This window comes from Oncorhynchus gorbuscha, linkage group LG13 (assembly GCF_021184085.1).
Source record: "Oncorhynchus gorbuscha isolate QuinsamMale2020 ecotype Even-year linkage group LG13, OgorEven_v1.0, whole genome shotgun sequence".
Classification (NCBI taxonomy): domain Eukaryota; kingdom Metazoa; phylum Chordata; class Actinopteri; order Salmoniformes; family Salmonidae; genus Oncorhynchus; species Oncorhynchus gorbuscha.
The window spans coordinates 37588249-37607876 of NC_060185.1; the positions used below are offsets into that span (position 1 = coordinate 37588249).

Consider the following 19628-nt stretch of genomic DNA (forward strand, 5'->3'; position numbering starts at 1 on the left):
CTCTCTCTCTCTCTCTCTCTCTCTCTCTCTCTCTCTCTCTCTCTCTCTCTCTCTCTCTCTCTCTCTCTAGGTATTAGCTGTGACACACCAGCTCATTCACTGCCACTGATCCCAATTAGAGTTACTGGGGAGAGACAGAGGGAGAGAGCGAGAGAGAGAGGGGGGGGGCAGGAAACCCAGTGGGGGGCAGTGAGGCACAACGTAGTGGAGGTCACACACACACACACAACCATTCAACATGCACACAGAGAGAATGCATTGCTTCACATACAGAAACAGAGAGCACATCTCGCTTCTATTGGTGTTGCTGTAATAAAGGTCAGGCTGTTCTGAAAGACACATTGATCGGTGTTCCTCACACCTCACTGAACCTAACAGCACACACAGTCACACACTCTCTCTCGCTCTACACAGCATGGTTGATAGTGGACTCTATCAAGAGAGAGTTCTGCTGAGTAATGGGACCACACACACTAGATAAAATGGAGGAAGGGACACAGAATGACCCGGCACCAGACAGACAGTGTTTTAACTATTTATTACAGTATACATTTGATTGAAACCAGCCAACAGGTTTAAAGAGAAATAAACAGAGAAGTATAACACTAAATCATTAAATAGCCTTCAAATCACCCTGCGGTACATTAAAATATCATAAACCTTTACTTATAAAGATAAGAAACAAGCCTGCTCAGATGAACCAGTCCTTCTCTAACAAGGACCCACCACCATGACAGAGACTGGCATTATGACTGTTTATGACACTTATGACAGTGTTAGGAAGTCCTCATGATGACGAGAATGTTATAGATAAATGTGATATGATTTGAAACATGATCTACATGGCACTGTAGTAACTGGAGGTAATACAGCATGATAAGAGTACAATGGGAATGAGAAAGAAGGGAATGAAGGGAGGAGTTGAGTGTTTGAGTAAAGAGTCAAATGTAAGAGTGACAGTGTTGGCTAGAAACTGTAGCTTAATCTCTCTTCTCCTCTAGTGAATCTAGTCTGTCTACTGTATTGGGCCTCCCACTGGAAAATCAACATGATATAAAAGTAGAACAACCGACAGAAATCTTTTTTTTTAAATGTAAAAGTTTAATTATAAAGTTATTAACAAAAATAACTTGAACAATGTCTCCCCTAAAGAATAAAAATGTCCGTAGCTACTCTCAGCACCCAGAACCAACTCAGCTACTTCAAAGAGACTAGTACAAAGCTGACTGAAATGTAAAACTAAACCATGTAAATGAATGTAAACCGGACAACATATACAGCTGAAATACTCAACAAGTATTTATATATCTGTTATGCACAAGTTAAAGTTGTTATTAGATGAGAAAGGTGAACTAGAAGATTAAATGTCCTCTGTTGCCCCCATGTGGCCAGGGCTAGTACTACACTCAGTAAAAACCAACACAATACTGTCTGGAATCCTAACTTTGGTCCCTCAACAGATAAGGTTAATGGCAAATTAATTGATATTTATGATCAAATCTTTGGCAAAACAATACAACTTTAAAGATACATAAACTGTAAACATATAGTTAGTATATACAGTACATATAGTGATGATGTTCATATTGAACAGTGTAATCATGTATACTGCCAATTCCAGCACATATGGAAACAGAAGGGACCTCTTGACCAATCATATACTCTGTTACTGGCACCTGTTTCGCTCTTCTCTCATATTGGACGGAGGGAGTAAGGCACTGATTGATAGATTGGTGATTGATTGATGGTTAGTCAGATGTTAGTGAGAATGTTGCTGGTCACCATGGAGACGGTGAGCGTGCCTGGGAGGTCGTTGTCTTGGTGATTACCCTTGTCCCTCAGGTGGACGGTAACCTGCTGGGGGTCGCCTGGGTCAGAGGTCAAGCTGACCTGACCCAGGAAGGAATCCATCAACACGTTGTGGTTATACACCTGGAGGATGAATAAAGTTGTACTGACTTTAATTGAGAGAACAGTTACTTATTGAAACAACCCAAATTGTGATGTTCACTCTACTTTAACTCCACCTACTTTAACTCCGCCCAGTCTCCTCACCTCTATCAGTATAGGCTGGTTAGTTCTCTTCCTGTAGAATAGAGCCTTGGTGTCAAAGGTTGGGCTGCGGGTGTTTTTATAGACCGGAGAACGAACCTTTTCCCCCTCACAACGAATGATGACATATGGGTCTGACGCTGCAACACACACACACACACACACACACACACACACACACACACACACACACACACACACACACACACACACACACACACACACACACACACACACACACACACACACACACACACACACACACACACACAGACTGTCAGTAGGAGAAGAGAGGAGAAGATATGAAAAGGACCAGGCCAGAGAAGAAAAGGGAACGGACAGAGAAGGGAGAGAAGAAAGGTTTGTATACCTCCGTCAGAGTCTTGTCCAGCCAGTCCATCTGCTCTGTGGACATGGATCTGAGTGACCAGGGAAGGGAAGCCACACAGTCCTGACCAACACGTCTGGGCTGGCTGATCTAGGGTTAACTCTCTATGGGGGGAGAGAGAGGGCAAGATAATGAAGTGAGTGAGTGAGTGAGTGAGTGAGTGAGTGAGTGAGTGAGTGAGTGAGTGGGTGGGTGGGTGGGTGGTGAGTGGGTGGGTGAGTGAGTGAGTGAGTGAGTGAGTGAGTGGGTGGGTGGGTGGGTGGGTGGGTGAGTGGTGTGGTGAGTGGTGAGTGAGTGAGTGAGTGGAGTGAGTGGGTGGGTGGTGGGTGGGTGGGTGAGTGAGTGGGTGGGTGGGTGAGTGAGTGAGTGGGTGGGTGAGTGGGTGGGTGAGTGGGTGGGTGAGTGAATGAGTGAGTGAGTGAGTGAGTGGGTGGGTGAGTGAGTGGTGAGTGGTGAGTGAGTGAGTGGGTGGGTGAGTGAGTGGGTGGGTGGGTGAGTGAGTGGGTGGGTGGGTGAGTGGGTGGGTGGGTGGGTGGGTGGGTGGGTGGGTGAGTGGGTGGGTGAGTGAGTGAGTGAGTGGGTGGGTGGGTGAGTGAGTGAGTGGGTGGGTGAGTGGGTGGGTGGGTGAGTGAGTGGGTGGGTGAGTGAGTGAGTGGGTGGGTGAGTGAGTGAGTGAGTGGGTGGGTGGGTGGGTGGGTGGGTGGGTGGGTGGGGGTGGGTGGGTGAGTGGGTGGGTGAGTGGATGAGTGAGTGGGTGGGTGGGTGAGTGGGTGGGTGAGTGGGTGGGTGGGTGGGTGAGTGGGTGAGTGAGTGGGTGGGTGAGTGGTGAGTGAGTGGGTGGGTGGTGAGTGAGTGAGTGAGTGAGTGAGTGTGAGTGGTGAGTGAGTGAGTGGTGGGTGAGTGAGTGGGTGGGTGGGTGAGTGGGTGGGTGGGTGGGTGAGTGGTGAGTGAGTGAGGGGGTGGGTGAGTGAGTGGTGAGTGGGTGGGTGGTGAGTGAGTGAGTGAGTGGGTGGGTGAGTGAGTGGGTGGGTGGGTGAGTGAATGAGTGAGTGGGTGGGTGAGTGGGTGGGTGAGTGGGTGAGTGAGGGTGGGTGGGTGAGTAAGTGGGTGGGTGAGTGGGTGAGTGGGTGGGTGGGGAGTGGGTGGGTGGGTGGGTGGGTGGGTGGGTGGGTGGGTGGGTGGGTGGGTGGGTGAGTGAGTGAGTGAGTGAGTGAGTGGGTGGGTGGGTGAGTGGGTGGGTGAGTGGGTGAGTGGGTGGGTGAGTGGGTGGGTGAGTGAGTGGGTGGGTGAGTGAGTGGGTGGGGGTGGGTGGGTGGGTGGGTGAGGGTGGTGGTGAGTGAGTGAGTGAGTGAGTGGGTGGGTGAGTGAGTGAGTGGGTGGGTGAGTGGGTGAGTGGGTGGGTGAGTGGGTGGGTGAGTGGGTGGGTGAGTGAGTGGGTCGGGGTGGAGTGAGTGGGTGAGTGAGTGAGTGGGTGGGTGAGTGTGAGTGGGTGGGTGGGTGAGTGAGTGGGTGGGTGGTGAGTGAGTGAGTGGTGAGTGGTGAGTGAGTGAGTGAGTGGGTGGGTGAGTGGGTGAGTGGGTGGGTGAGTGGGTGGGTGGGTGAGTGAGTGAGTGAGTGGGTGGGTGAGTGAGATAGTGGGTGGGTGAGTGAGTGAGTGGGTGGGTGAGTGAGTGGGTGGGTGAGTGGGTGGGTGGGTGAGTGGGTGGGTGAGTGGGTGGGTGGGTGAGTGGGTGGGTGAGTGAGTGGGTGTACCTGCAGTCAGCGGAGACGTCAGTGAAGATGCGTAACAACAGGTCTCCTTCCAGAGCGGGATCAAAGGTTGTGGGTATGACAACGTAACGACCCTCCTTCAGGGAACAGCGTAGGAACACACACCTGGAGTTGATGTACACACTCCCACACACCTTCTGCTGCCGAGTGTGCATACGGTACTGCCTGTTCAACTCCACCTACACACACAATCATTTTAATGACCACATTAATAAGACTTTCACACACATTCATTTTAATTAACACATTAATAACACTCTCACACACACTTCTCACCCGGTGTATCTCGAAGCCTATAGCCAGGTTTTCTCCCTTCCCCTCTTTAGGTCTGGCTCTCTTGTCTGTCTGCTGTAGACATACCAGCACCTCATCCTCTGGCTTCTTGACGTTGAACACATACTGCAGGGAGAGACACACACATACACACACCAGTCCTATAAATTAATACACACACGCGCGCCCTCCCCCCATCCCTACCCCTACCTGTGGGTTCTGTACGAAAGTGTGTTTGTTATTGGTGCAGCCCCCGGCGCGGTTGCTGAGCGGGTCGTCATGGTTCCGCCAGGCGCCCTTTAGAGAGCCCTCCTCCCAGGTCTTGTGAAGAGACAGGTAGGAAGTGTTGATCAGACGACACATGATCAAATCACTGAAGTACTGACAGAAGTCATCAAATGTCATCCTGGGTGGGGATTGAGGGGAGGGAAAGGGAAGTCATCAAGCTTCATCCTATGGCCATCCATTTTCTCAGCCGTGTGGAGGAAAGGTTAGGGGTCATGGCTAGATGTCATAGGTTAAGGGTTCGAACTCACCAAAATTCTCCATCGTCCTGCACAATCACTCCGATCTTCTCTCTTTCACTCTTACCCACCTTCCCCCACTCCTCTGAGCTGAGAGAGAGAGGAGAGAGAGAAGTTGTTGCAGAGAGGTTCTCTATCGCTCACAGTGTTTCTCTGAAGGGTGTTCTGTGTGAAATAATGATACCAGAACAGAACTGATAGAGTAGGGGACTCAAGGTTCTGAGACATGAACATCAGAGGCTCAGATGGACAGTTTCCCATAGACCTTTTGGTGCCGAGATCATTTTTGGAATTTTCCTATGATACAGGATATAAATAAAACAAACATTCTAAGAGGAATGAACCATCACATCAATCTGTGCTAAAGATCTGTTTCCCTGTTGGCCAACAAGCCCTCTCCCAACCAACAGAGGGAGCAGTGAGTCAGGAACCGATCAAGACACCTCCATCTGGGGTTATTTAAAAAAAACTATATATCGAAGCTCATTTACTGATTTCTAAACAATTTAAAACTGTAAATTCTATTTGGAAAGCAGCAAAAAAAAGCTACATTTACAACTCTAATTTAGTTTCATGTCAAGTCAAACAGCAGTTACCGACCCAAAGCCATGTGCGGGGGCACCAGTTAGTTGAGGTAGTATGAGGTAGTATGTACATGTAGGTAGAGTTATTAAAGTGACTATGCATAGATGACAAGAGAGTGCAGTGGTGTGGAGAGTGGAGGGGGGCAATGCAAATTGTCTGGATAGCCATTTGACTAGATGTTCAGGAGACTTATGGCTTGGGGGTAGAAGCTGTTTAGAAGCTTCTCCACTTCTCCACCTGCTCCACTACAGCCCCATCGATGAGAATGGGGGCGCGCTCGGTCCTCCTTTTCCTGTAGTCCACAATCATCTCCTTTGTCTTGATCACGTTGAGGGAGAGGTTGTTGTCCTGGCACCACACGGCCAGGTCTCCGACCTCTTCCCTATAGGCTGTCTTGTTGTTGTTGGTGATCAGGCCTACCACTGTTGTGTCATCTGCAAATTGAATGATGGTGTTGGAGTCGTGCAGTGAACAGGGAGTACAGGAGGGGGCTGAGCACACACCCCTGAGGGGCCCCTGTGTTGAGGATCAGCGTGGCAGATGTGTTGTTACCTACCCTTACCACCTGGGGGCGGCCCGTCAGGGTCCTTAGCGTAGTGATGAGCTTTGAGGGCACTATGGTGTTGAACGCTAAGCTGTAGTCAACTAATAGCATTTTCACATAGGTGTTCCTTTTGTCCAGGTGGGAAAGGGCAGTGTGGAGTGCAATAGAGATTGCATCATCTGTGAATCTGTTAGGGCGGTATGCAAATTGGAGTGTCCTTGGGTTTCTGGGATGATGGTGTTGATGTGAGCCCTGACCAGCCTTTCAAAGCACTTCATGGCTACAGACGTGAGTGCTACGGGGCGGTAGTCATTTAGGCAGGTTACCTTTGTGTTCTTGTGCACAGGCACTATGGTGGTCTGCTTAAAACATGTTGGTTTTACAGACTCAGACAGGGAGAGTTTTTGAAAATGCGAAGACACTTGCTAGTTGGTCAGCGCATGCTCGCGGTACACTTCCTGGTAATCAGTCTGGCCCTGCGGCCTTGTGAATATTGACCTGTCTAAAGATCTTACTCACATCGGCTGCGGAGAGCGTGATCACACAGTATTCCTGTACAGTTGGTGCTCTCATGCATGTTTCAGTGTTATTTGCCTCAAAGCGAGCATAGAAGTAGTTTAGTTCGTCTGGTAGGCTTGTGTCACTGGGCAGCTCTCGGCTGTGCTTCCCTTTGTAGTCTGTAATGGTTTGCAAGCCCTACCACATCCGATGAGCATCAGATCCAGTGTAGTATGACTCGATCTTAGTCCTGTATTAACACTTTGCCTGTTTGATGGTTCGTCGGAGGGCATAGCGGGATTTGTCTTATAAGCTTCCAGCTCCTTGAAAGCGGCAGCTCTAGACTTTAGCTCAGTGCAGATGCTGCCTGTAATCCATGGCTTCTGGTTGAGGTATGTACTATCTGACCACTTTTTTATTGATCGAGTTACTGGTGCTTCGTGCTTTAATTTTGGCTTGTAAGCAGCAATCAGGAGGATGGAATTATGGTCAGATTTGCCAAATGGAGGGCGAGGGAGAGCTTTGTATGCATCTCTGTGTGTAGAGTATAGGTGGTCTAGAGTTCTTTTCCCTCTGGTTGTACATTTAACATGCTGATAGAAATTTCGTAAAACTGATTTAAGGAGCCGGGGCTACTAGGAGCCGGGGACCACAAGTTTTCCGCAAGTTTTCTTGTTTGCTTATGGCGGAATACAGCTCATTCAATGCTATCTTAGTGCCAACCTCTGACTGAGGTGGTATGTAAACAGTTACGAAGAATACAGATGAGAACTCTCTCGGTAGGTAGTGTGGTCTACAGCTTATCATTGATATACTCAACCTCAGGGTAGCAATAGCTTGAGACTTTCTTAGATATAATGCACCAGCTGTTATTGTACAAAAATACATAGTCCGCCGCCCCTTGTCTTACCATCGTATATCATATAATCAGCCAGCTGTATGTTGATATTGTTGTCGTTCAGCCACGACTCTATGAAGCATAAGATGTTACAGTTTTTATATCCCATTGGTAGTTTAATCTTCCCAGTAATTTGTCGATTTTATTGTCCAAAGATGGCACGTTTGCTAGCAGAATTGAGGGAAGTGGTTTACTCGATCGCCTTCGAATTCTAGGAAGGCAGCCCGCTCTCCTGCCTCTCTTTCTCTGCCTCCTCTTCACGCAGATCAAGGGGGTCGAGGCCTGTTCCCGAGGGAGCCGTATATCCTCCACCTCGGGCTCGTCAGAGTCGTGAAAGAAGAAAAAGGATTCTGCTAGTCCATGGTGAGTAATCGCAGTCCTGATGTCTAGCAGTTCTTTCAGTCATAAGAGACGGTAGTGGCACCATGATGTATAAAATTAGTTTAAAAAATACAACGCAGATAAAAAAACACAATTGGTTGGGGGCATGTAAAATGTCTGCCTTCTGCTCTCCATAAAGCCAGCCAGCCATACAAATAGCGTTCCCTCCAAGTTCCCAGGTATCCACATGGTCCTAAAGTCAGAAGGTTAACGCCACTAAATTGCATTTGCCTTTTAATTTGGGATTTGAATGATTTTCTGCTAACCTGCAAAGCATTACATGGGCTTGCTCCTACCTATCTCTCATACCTACACGTACGCTACGGTCACAAGACGCAGGCCTCCTAATTGTCCCTAGAATTTCTAAGCAAACAGCTGGAGGCAGGGCTTTCTCCTATAGAGCTCAATTTTTATGGAACGGTCTGCCTACCCATGTCAGAGACGCAAACTCGGTCTCAACCTTTAAGTCTTTACTGAAGACTCATCTCTTCAGTGGGTCATATGATTGAGTGTAGTCTGGCCCAGGAGTGGGAAGATGAACGGAAAGGCACTGGAGCAATGAACCGCCCTTGCTGTCTCTGCCTGGCCGGTTCCCCTCTTTCCACTGGGATTCTCTGCCTCTAACCCTATTACAGGGGCTGAGTCACTGGCTTACTGGGGCTCTCTCATGCCGTCCCTGGAGGGGGTGCGTCACCTGAGTGGGTTGATTCACTGTTGTGGTCATCCTGTCTGGGTTGGCACCCCCCCCTTGGGTTGTGCCGTGGCGGAGATCTTTGTGGGCTATACTCAGCCTTGTCTCAGGATGGTAAGTTGGTGGTTGAAGATATCCCTCTAGTGGTGTGGGGGCTGTGCTTTGGCAAAGTGGGTGGGGTTATATCCTTCCTGTTTGGCCCTGTCCGGGGGTGTCCTCGGATGGGGCCACAGTGTCTCCTGACCCCTCCTGTCTCAGCCTCCAGTATTTATGCTGCAGTAGTTTATGTGTCGGGGGGGCTGGGGTCAGTTTGTTATATCTGGAGTACTTCTCCTGTCCTATTCGGTGTCCTGTGTGAATCTAAGTGTGCGTTCTCTAATTCTCTCCTTCTCTTTCTTTCTTTCTCTCTCTTGGAGGACCTGAGCCCTAGGACCATGCCCCAGGACTACCTGACATGATGACTCCTTGCTGTCCCCAGTCCACCTGGCCATGCTGCTGTTCCAGTTTCAACTGACCTGAGCCCTAGGACCATGCCCCAGGACTACCTGACATGATGACTCCTTGCTGTCCCCAGTCCACGCTGCTGCTCCAGTTTCAACTGTTCTGCCTTATTATTATTCGACCATGCTGGTCATTTATGAACATTTGAACATCTTGGGCATGTTCTGTTATAATCTCCACCCGGCACAGCCAGAAGAGGACTGGCCACCCCACATAGCCTGGTTCCTCTCTAGGTTTCTTCCTAGGTTTTGGCCTTTCTAGGGAGTTTTTCCTAGCCACCGTGCTTCTACACCTGCATTGCTTGCTGTTTGGGGTTTTAGGCTGGGTTTCTGTACAGCACTTTGAGATATCAGTTGATGTACGAAGGGCTTTATAAATACATTTCATTTCATTTCATTTCATTTTCGTAGCCTATTTTAAATTGTTGGTGTTGAGCTAGCTAGGATATGGCGACTGTCATTCCCAATTTGCACCTCTGCACACACTCTTCTCCCCCACTACCAGGCCAGGTCTTCCTTATGAAAGAGGTCTTCGGACCTCAATAGGACATGTTGTAAAACTAAAGGTAAATAACATTTTAAAACCTACCTGTCGCTCCAGGCACCGTTCCACTCTTTCTCTCCCCAGGGGTTTCGGAGTCGTATCATTGTGAGTTTGTCGGACTTGAAGTAAGCCATGAGGCCGTGGCCCAGCCGGACTTTTCTAACGTCTGTCACAGCGTAGGCATGACCCTTCACCAGACCACAGGCCAGACGAGCCTCCATCTCTGCTGAACTGGCCGCCTGCAGGGAGGGGTGAAGGGTCAGGATTCTAGGTGTATGTGTGTATGTGTGTGTGTGTGTGTGTGTGTGTGTGTGTGTGTGTGTGTGTGTGTGTGTGTGTGTGTGTGTGTGTGTGTGTGTGTGTGTGTGTGTGTGTGTGTGTGTGTGTGTGTGTGTGTGTGTGTGTGTGTGTGTGTGTGTGTGTGTGTGCGCACGTGCATCTGTGTGTGTTATACCCGTATGGAGGCGCTGATGAGGCCTCCTCTGTTGTGGACCTTGAGGACTCTGTCGAACAGCGTTGAGCGTTTCTCCTTGTCTGTACTCAACCCTTCCTCCAGTAGGTCCAAGGGCTCCGAGACGCCACCCGTAAAATCCACCAACGCATCCGCTGTGTTGCCCCCGTCCAATGCCTCGTAACACCCATACATCCTACACACACACACACACACTCAGCAAAAGCAACACATCCTACACAAACACAACAGTCCATCTATAGTACTAACTTGGCGTATGCCTTCTCCGCCAGGGCGCTCCAGAACTCGTTGCTGTCATTGGAGTGACAATACACCAAGTTGCCGTTCGAAGTGGGCAACCGGTCGTCGATGACAACATCCACCCATTCTCCAAAGCGCCAGAAGCGGAAGTGGAAAATTCCGGCGTAAGACTCCGGCTTGTCCTCATCCCATTCCTGGTCCTTATGGTCCGGGATCACCTGGGAGAGAGATAAGATGCTCAGAACAAGTCACAGCTGCATGGCCTGGTTGGTCTAGAGGTAATGCTGCAGCCTCCGGCACACGTCTTTAGTATGGTCATGGGTTTAAATCCAGCCTACTGCCCTTTGATACAATCCCTCTCTAACTTTCCCCACTACCAGTCTCTCTCACTATCTGCTCAATACAAATCGGAAAAATCACAGCTAACAAGCAACCACCTAGTGCATCATAACAACCAAACCAAAATGTACACACCACAAACAGACAATGGCACACACACACACACACACACACACACACACACACACACACACACACACACACACACACACACACACACACACACACACACACACACACACACACACACACACACACACACACACACACACACACACACACACACACACACACACACACACACACACACACACACACACACACACACAGCCAGCCAGCCAGCCAGCCAGCATTTGGGTATATTAATAACCAGCACATCCAGCTATGACCAACCAGCTCCCAGAAGCCATCAGGAAAATCCCTGGTTCCTCTTCTGATGTCATCACTTCCTGTTGCCTAGCACCACCACACACTCCCTCCTCCCTCCTCCCCCCTTCCCCTTCTGTTCTCCATCCCTCCCTCACTGTACATGCCACACAATCAATAGTCCCAACCAGAGAACCAACTCAACCATGTTACCCTCTGGGAAAGAGATGGCATAAGAGACAGAGACGGAGAGGAACAGAGAGAAACTATCTGCAGACACAGACACACACAGACAGACAGGCAGGCCTCGTTCCCTCCCCAGCAGAGAAAGATGAGCTCTCAGACAGGCACAGACCCGGCCGCGGCCCCCTCGTCCAGCTCAGCCATGGAGCTACGCTTTGCAAAGGACACTTCCCTCACTGAGGTAAGACTGTTCAGATGAGGTTGAGATGTGGTTAAGATGAGGTTGTGGTTAAGATGCATGGGTCAGATATACTTAGTAGTGATGTAATAATGCCTTCACTGTAAGTCCCTTTAGAAAAATGTATATTCAAGTAGACATGCAAAATTCTAAATATTGCTTCTGCTATGTGTAGTAGTTTGGTACTGTCTTAAATATGTGCTTATCTGGGGCCTCCTGAGTGACACAGTGGTCTAACTGCATCACAGTGAAGTTGTGCCACTAGAGATTCTGGGTTCGAGTCCAGGCTCTGTTGCAGCCGGCCGTGACCAGGAGACCCATGGGGCGGCACACAGTTGGCCCAGCATCGTCCGGGTTAGGGGAGGGCTTGGCTGGCAGGGATGTCATTGTCCCATCGCGCCACAGCAACTCCTGTGGTGGGCTGGGCGCAGTGCACGGTGACACGGTTGCCAGGTGCACGGTGTTTGCTCCGACACATTTTTGCGGCTGGCTTCCAGATTAAGCGGGCATTGTGTCAAGAAGCAGTGCGGCTTGGTTGGGTTCGTGTTTCGGGGGATGCATGGCTCTAGACCGTCGCCTCCCCCGAGTCCGTACGGGAGTTGCGGAGATGAGACAAGACTAACTACCAATTGGCTTCCACGAAATTGGGGAGAAAAGCAGGTAAAAAAAAACAAAAAACAAAGTAGCCTATTTACTGACAAACGGACAGTTTTCAGGAGTCGACTTGTACTGAATGGTATCTGCGTCTGAGTATCCAGTACATCCAGCATATTATAGTTATACTATTATTAAAGTATTATTATTCTACAATGTGATTCACAGGTGTGTCCAGTCTCTGCAGCAAAGTTGTCAAAAGTGCAGTTATATTATAGTATTACTATAATATGATTACATTATTAATATAGTTATTATTGTTACTAGGTAATGTGGCTGCGTGTCCAGTCCCTGCAGCGGAGCGGTCAGAAGTGCAGTTATATTATATTATTATGATTACATTATTAATATGGTTATTATTGTTACTAGGTAATGCGGCTGCGTGTCCAGTCCCTGCAGCGGAGCGGTCAGAAGCGACAGGACGGGGAGCGGTTGCTCCTCCCCCACGAGGCTGTTTACTGTCTGGACTTCTCCCATCAGAAGCTGACGTTCGTCCACTGGTCGGTGTCTCTGATTGGTCATGGCAGAGTGACCATCACAGGGATCTCCCAGCTCTGGACCCCTGACCTCACACACCTGATGACCCGGCAGCTTCTTGAACCCGTCGGAACATTCTGGCGGAACGCTGGTGACCCGGAGGACACGCCCCTCAAGTGTCTGGAGGCGGACATCCAGGAGTTTGGGGAGAGAATCGCGGAGCTGGCAAAGGTCCGCAAGGTCATGTACTTCCTGCTTGCCTTCAAGGAGGGGGCGGAGGCTGACAAGGTCAGCATCTCCATGGAGTTCAATCAGGCCTGACCTACAAACCTTAAAGGGATACTTCTGGATTTTGGCAATGAGGCCCTCTGGATACCAAAGTGTGTACTTTTCTGTGTCCAGTATGAAAAAAGAAAGAGGTAGTTTTGCGAGCCAATGTTAACTAGCTTTCGGGCAATGACTGGAAGTCTATGGGTAACACTAGTTAGCACTGGCTCGTGAAACTACATTTATCTTCCTTCATACTGGACACAGAGACATAACAATTGTAACCACAAGTTCATCCAACTGGGGAAGTAAAACGACCTCATTCCCAAAACCCTGAAGTATCCCTTTAACTGCTTCCTCTTCCCTCTACTCCTCTAGTCTCCCTCTCTCCATTCTAAGGGAATGCCTTCTACTACAGCCAGTCTAGGTTGGACCAGTCTACACTCCTATCCTCCCATCTCTCATCTGTGTGTGCTTGTGTGTGTACTTCCTTCCTGAGTATCTATCTAGCTATCTATCTATGCATGTCAGTCAACAAGCGGCTAGAAACCATGTTTTGAATGTAAAGTAGTTACACAGTAGGCTGCAGATTCAAACTATAGATACAGGTAACTGCCAAAATAAAGGAAACACCAACATAAAGTGTCTTAATAGAGCGTTGGGTCACCACGAGCTGCCAGAACAGCTTCAATGCGCCTTGACATAGATTCTCCAAGTGTCTGGTACTATATTGGAGGGATGCAACACCATTCTTCCAAGAGAAATTCCAAGATAAGTTTTGTTGATGGTGGTGTAAAACGCTATCTCAGCCGCTCCAGAGTTTATACATGACTAAGTATGATCTTAATTGCTTAATTAACTCGGCAATCACACCTGTGTGGAAGCAGCTGCTCTCAATATACTTTGTATCCCTTATTGCCCAAGTGTTTATTTTATTTTGCCTTTATTTAGCTGTACATTTATATTGAAAGCCTGAATGATATGAATAGCTTGTTCTGATCCTTCTTTATAGGGTATATTAGAGAACCAATGCTGCAATGTAACTTCAAACATTTTCACTTTGCATGAAATATCACAACAATATTCTCTAAACTGGCCATATATATATATATATATATGCCATTTAGCAGACGCTTTTATCCAAAGCGACTTACAGTCATGTGTGCATACATTCTACCATGTCATCTACTGCTGTCCAATAAAAAGCTGTAGGTCCTGCTGTGTTTGTGTTAATGGTCAGGACAGGGGACAGGACAGACATGGCTTAGCCTCAGGCTACAGTAGCTACGGTTGCTGTTCATTCATAGGGAAATCAATACACACACTTTCCTTCCCTCTCTCTCTCTCACACACACACAAGTGGTAGACTACATACCAGAAGGCAAATGTAACACTTTAGAGAGAGAGAGAGACAGAGACAGAGACAGAGACAGAGACAGACAGACACACAGAGAGAGAGACAGAGAGAGAGAGACAGACAGACAGACAAGACATAGAGACAGACAGACACAGAGAGAGACAGACAGACAGACAGACAGACAGACAGACAGACAGACAGACAGACAGACAGACAGACAGACAGACAGACAGACAGACAGACAGACAGACAGACAGACAGACAGACAGACAGACAGACAGACAGACAGACAGACAGACAGACAGACAGACAGACAGACAGACAGACAGACAGACAGACAGACAGACAGATAGAGACAGGGAGACAGAGAGAGAGAGAGAGAGAGAGAGAGAGAGAGAGAGAGAGAGAGAGAGAGAGAGAGAGAGAGAGAGAGAGAGAGAGAGAGAGAGAGAGAGAGACAGACAGAGTTAATGAGAGTGATCCGGAGCACATTATTATAGCAGCACCCTCCCAGTGGATTAATAAGTGTGTGTGTGTTGGGGTAGAGGGGACAGTAGGAAAGTATAGTTTGGTCCAATTAATAACACCATCTCTGTGTTAACGAGCTACTTCTAGAACACATCGTTACTGACTCTTGATAGAACATGTAGTTAAACACCGGGACTAAACAACCATGAATTAATCCAAACATACACACACACACCACTACTCATAACAACAATAATGTATTCCCTAGGAGCTAATAATAACAGTCATGATGGTGCAGATGTAACAGAGGTAGTTTAGTTAGAACAAGTGACCTCGCCTGAGGTTTCAGCTCAGCGGACTAACACAGTACCGGTGACTAGGTTGGGAAACAGTCCCAGCTCGAGGGCAGAGAGCCTGTGTTAAGAGGAAGACCCACCATAATGAACGTTGGTTGTGTGCAGTAGACCACCTTCTGGCTGTCGACTAACAGTCGCACTTCAACATGTAGAATCATCCGGGAAATGAACAGAAAATGCTTAGATCTCTTCATCAGACCGGTCCGTTTAGCGCTCTCCTGCCAGCTCTGTCTGTGGAGTGAAATACGCTCTCCAACCCAACAGCAGCTGTTTTCTCAGTGATCCTCTGTTGTTCAGGAAATGGAGAAACATAATAAACCTGCTCAATTGTTTCAGATGAAAGATCAGAGCCCTCTCTGTGATGTGATGGTTTAGTGAGGTAGGGGTACGGAGTTATATCATGCCAGTAACATCAGTCCAGAGCTTAAAATATCACCAATGGCGCTGCCCAATTGGTACCTTTTCATTGTCAAGCAGGGCAGTCACGTGTGCATGTGGAGCGAAGGACTACTATTCTGAGCCATTGCACAGATAGGCACAATAGAGAAGGTGAACCTGTTAGCAACACAGTGACGTCCTTCACACTAGAAGCCAGGGGTATGGAGCCAGGGGTATGGAGCCAGGAGTAAGAAGCCAGGGGTATGGAGCCGGGGGTATGGAGCCGGGGTAAGGAGCCGGGGGTATGGAGCCGGGGTATGGAGCCGGGGGTAAGGAGCCGGGGGTAAGGAGCCGGGGGTATGGAGCCGGGGGTATGGAGACGGGGGTAAGGAGACGGGGGTAAGGAGCCGGGGGTAAGGGGAGCCGGGGGTAAGGAGACGGGGGTAAGGAGCCGGGGGTAAGGAGCCAGGGGTAAGGAGACAGGGGTAAGGAGCCAGGGATAAGGAGCCAGGGGTAAGGAGCCAGGGGTAAGGAGACGGGGATAAGGAGCCGGGGGTAAGGAGACGGGGGTAAGGAGCCAGGGGTACGGAGCCAGGGGTACGGAGCCAGGGGTAAGGAGACAGGGGTATGGAGCCAGGGGTAAGGAGACAGGGGTAAGGAGACAGGGGTATGGAGCCAGGGGTAAGGAGCCAGGGGTACGGAGACAGGGTTATGGAGCCAGGGGTAAAGAGACAGAGGTATGGAGCCAGGGGTAAGGAGACAGGGGTAAGGATACAGGGGTAAGGAGACAGGGGTAATGAGACAGGGGTAAGGAGCTGGTGAAAAGTGGTGGAAAGTTGAACACAAAACGTTGAGACCAGTGGGACTAATGCTAATGATTCCCTGTGAACTCAGTGGAAAAAACACACACTGCCATCTCAGAAGGGCCACACCACCACACACACACGAACACAAAAACAAACAAGCCACTCCTCCAAATAGGAGTCGGAAATGATAATAAACTCCAAGTCATTCTGTGTGTGTGTGTGTGCATGCTTGTCACACACCCAAGGCAAACAAACACACTTACATGCAGACGGTCAGGGATCCTTACCTTTTGCCACAGAGTTTCTCTGGATGCCAGGGAGGAGCAGGCTGCTACGAACCAACAGTTCCCCAGCTGGCCCTGGAGGAGGTCATGAGCACTGATACCATCCACAAACAACTTGGGGTTATCACACAGCTCCTATAGAGAAGAGACAACATGGGGTTATCACACAGCTCCTATAGAGAAGAGACAACATGGGGTTATCACACAGCTCCTATAGAGAAGAGACAACATTGGGTTATCACACAGCTCCTATAGAGAAGAGACAACATGGGGTTAAAGCTAGATTTACAATACTAAGGAATGTCTCATGTGTATTCGACTTCAGTGCAGTCTGACTATGTGCATTTGTATCAAATTGTACATTTACATGAAATGATAAAGGGAGGAGGGGACAACATGGGATTAACACAGAGGGGAGGGTGGGAGAGAGAGAGGGACAGAAGACAGAGAAAGAGGGGGGGTGCAAACAAGAGAAATGAGACAGGATATTAGGCTAACCACCCCTTTCCCCAATTAAAATTCAATTCTAAATCAATAGTCAAAAGAACAAGTTTCTGAGATGCATCTGAGTAGAAGCCAAGAGAACCATTAGTGATAAAGATCTCTTCCTCTCCTCTGTCCATCCATCCATCCATCACTCTATCCTTGTTAATTAATGACACTCAGAGACTGTTTTATGTGGCTGTGCTGCTCTCTCTGAGCTGACCACTAATGGCAGGAGGGAGGGAGGGTTTCCCAACAGTCTGGGTGCGTCTCAACTTCCACACGATATAGTGCGCTAACTACGACCAGGGCCCAAATGGGAACATAGAGGTCCCAAGTGTCACCTAGAACCACAGATCATTAAGTCCCTTTTCCATCCGCTCCTTCCCTCAGCCCCAGCAGAGAACAGCCTCTCTAGGCAACGTGTGGTAGGACATAGGGCAGGGCGATATGGCCAAAATATCATATAAACAGTATTTATTTTTTAGACTGTATTTTACATTTTGAATAATAAAAGTTGTACATTTGCTTTATGAGTAGTGAGTGATCCTAGGGTGCTTTATGAGTAGTGAGTGATCCTAGGGTGCTTTATGAGTAGTGAGTGATCCTAGAAGGCTTTATGAGTAGTGAGTGATCCTAGAAGGCTTTATGAGTAGTGAGTGATCCTAGAAGGCTTTATGAGTAGTGAGTGATCCTAGAAGGCTTTATGAGTAGTGAGTGATCCTAGGGTGCTTTATGAGTAGTGAGTGATCCTAGAGTGCTTTATGAGTAGTGAGTGATCCTAGGGTGCTTTATGTGTAGTGAGTGATCCTAGAAGGCTTTATGAGTAGTGAGTGATCCTAGGGTGCTTTATGAGTAGTGAGTGATCCGAGAAGGCTTTATGAGTAGTGAGTGATCCTAGAAGGCTTTATGAGTAGTGAGTGATCCTAGAAGGCGTTATGAGTAGTGAGTGATCCTAGGGTGCTTTATGAGTAGTGAGTGTTTCTAGAAGGCTTTATGAGTAGTGAGTGATCCTAGAAGGCTTTATGAGTAGTGAGTGATCCTATGGTGCTTTATGAGTAGTGAGTGATCCCAGGGTGCTTTATGAGTAGTGAGTGATCCCAGGGTGCTTTATGAGTAGTGAGTGATCCTAGAAGGCTTTATGAGTAGTGAGTGATCCTAGGGTGCTTTATGAGTAGTGAGTGATCTTAGAAGGCTTTATGAGTAGTGAGTGATCCTAGAAGGCTTTATGAGTAGTGAGTGATCTTAGGGTGCTTTATGAGTAGTGAGTGATCCTAGAAGGCTTTATGAGTAGTGAGTGATCCTAGAAGGCTTTATGAGTAGTGAGTGATCCTAGGGTGCTTTATGAGTAGTGAGTGATCCGAGAAGGCTTTATGAGTAGTGAGTGATCCTAGGGTGCTTTATGAGTAGTGAGTGATCCTAGAAGGCTTTATGAGTAGTGAGTGATCCTATGGTGCTTTATGAGTAGTGAGTGATCCTAGAAGGCTTTATGAGTAGTGAGTGATCCTACGGTGCTTTATGAGTAGTGAGTGTTCCTAGAATGCTTTATGAGTAGTGAGTGATCCTACGGTGCTTTATGAGTAGTGAGTGATCCTATGGTGCTTTATGAGTAGTGAGTGATCCTAGAAGGCTTTATGAGTAGTGAGTGATCCTACGGTGCTTTATGAGTAGTGAGTGTTCCTAGAAGGCTTTATGAGTTGTTAGAGCCGATTTGGACATATTTGTATAAAAGACCGAACATATGGAGCTCCATGTATATTTGTGTAAATATATTAAATATGAATGTAAATGATGAAATATTAGGTACGTACCTTTATGATTTATATTTACCCGATTGAGATATATTAATTTGTTGTTAGTGTAACTCGGACATTTGGCCCCCCCCTCTTGCCTGTTCATTGTATTGTGTTAATTTTGTTAGGATAAAGGCAGGAAGTTGGGCCTTCGGGAGAGGGAGTCCTTGCTAGACGCGGGAGCGGTATAGTTTTTTGACTTGATTGTAGTGGCTTCCTTTCGTCTTTACCATAGCCACTGCCCAAGCCTGAAGCGGGGTTGTTTGGTACGCATACAGACATACAGACATACAGACATACAGACATACAGACATACAGGTCATAATATGTATTTTCCATATCAAGTATTTTGTGCTTTAAGTTGATTGGAGACTCATTTATTTGTTAGATATAAGAAGAATAAACATTTTTGTTGCACCATATCCCTGGATGTCATGGAATGTTTGGCCGTTTGGAAACCTTGAGTGTGGACTGTATGCGTACCAAACAACCCCGCTTCAGGCTTGGGCAGTGGCTATGGTAAAGACGAAAGGAAGCCACTACATGAGTAGTGAGTGATCCTACGGTGCTTTATGAGTAGGGAGTGATCCTACGGTGCTTTATGAGTAGTGAGTGATCCTAGAAGGCTTTATGAGTAGTGAGTGATCCTAGGGTGCTTTATGAGTAGTGAGTGATCCTAGAAGGCTTTATGAGTAGTGAGTGATCCTAGAAGGCTTTATGAGTAGTGAGTGATCCTAGAAGGCTTTATGAGTAGTGAGTGATCCTACGGTGCTTTATGAGTAGTGAGTGTTCCTAGAAGGCTTTATGAGTAGTGAGTGA

General features: G+C 48.0%; 2 protein-coding genes across 3 annotated transcripts in view; one reads left to right on the forward strand and one right to left on the reverse strand.

Annotated features, from left to right (window-relative positions):
* Positions 1 to 519: 519 nt before the first annotated feature.
* The window catches only part of LOC123992827 (calpain-5-like), a 34082-nt gene continuing 14973 nt past the window's right edge, over positions 520 to 19628 (reverse strand). The window contains exons 3-13 of one of the 2 annotated variants that reach the window (XM_046294379.1): positions 16537 to 16668; positions 10370 to 10578; positions 10103 to 10295; positions 9694 to 9887; positions 5020 to 5097; positions 4694 to 4889; positions 4487 to 4609; positions 4193 to 4389; positions 2423 to 2544; positions 2056 to 2192; positions 520 to 1932 (exon numbers count right to left, since the gene is read on the reverse strand). In XM_046294379.1, the coding sequence (XP_046150335.1) occupies positions 1753 to 1932; positions 2056 to 2192; positions 2423 to 2544; positions 4193 to 4389; positions 4487 to 4609; positions 4694 to 4889; positions 5020 to 5097; positions 9694 to 9887; positions 10103 to 10295; positions 10370 to 10578; positions 16537 to 16668 (1761 nt within the window). In that variant the 3' untranslated portion in view covers positions 520 to 1752. Of the gene's footprint in view, positions 1933 to 2055; positions 2193 to 2422; positions 2545 to 4192; positions 4390 to 4486; positions 4610 to 4693; positions 4890 to 5019; positions 5098 to 9693; positions 9888 to 10102; positions 10296 to 10369; positions 10579 to 15145; positions 15342 to 16536; positions 16669 to 19628 lie in introns of those variants that run through there. The other variant, XM_046294380.1, reaches the window with a different exon arrangement.
* LOC123992828 (olfactory marker protein-like) lies at positions 11249 to 13978 on the forward strand. Its single transcript, XM_046294381.1, has 2 exons — positions 11249 to 11489; positions 12510 to 13978. The coding sequence occupies exons 1-2, from the start codon at positions 11397 to 11399 to the stop codon at positions 12936 to 12938; spliced, it is 522 nt and encodes a 173-aa protein (XP_046150337.1). The 5' UTR covers positions 11249 to 11396; the 3' UTR covers positions 12939 to 13978.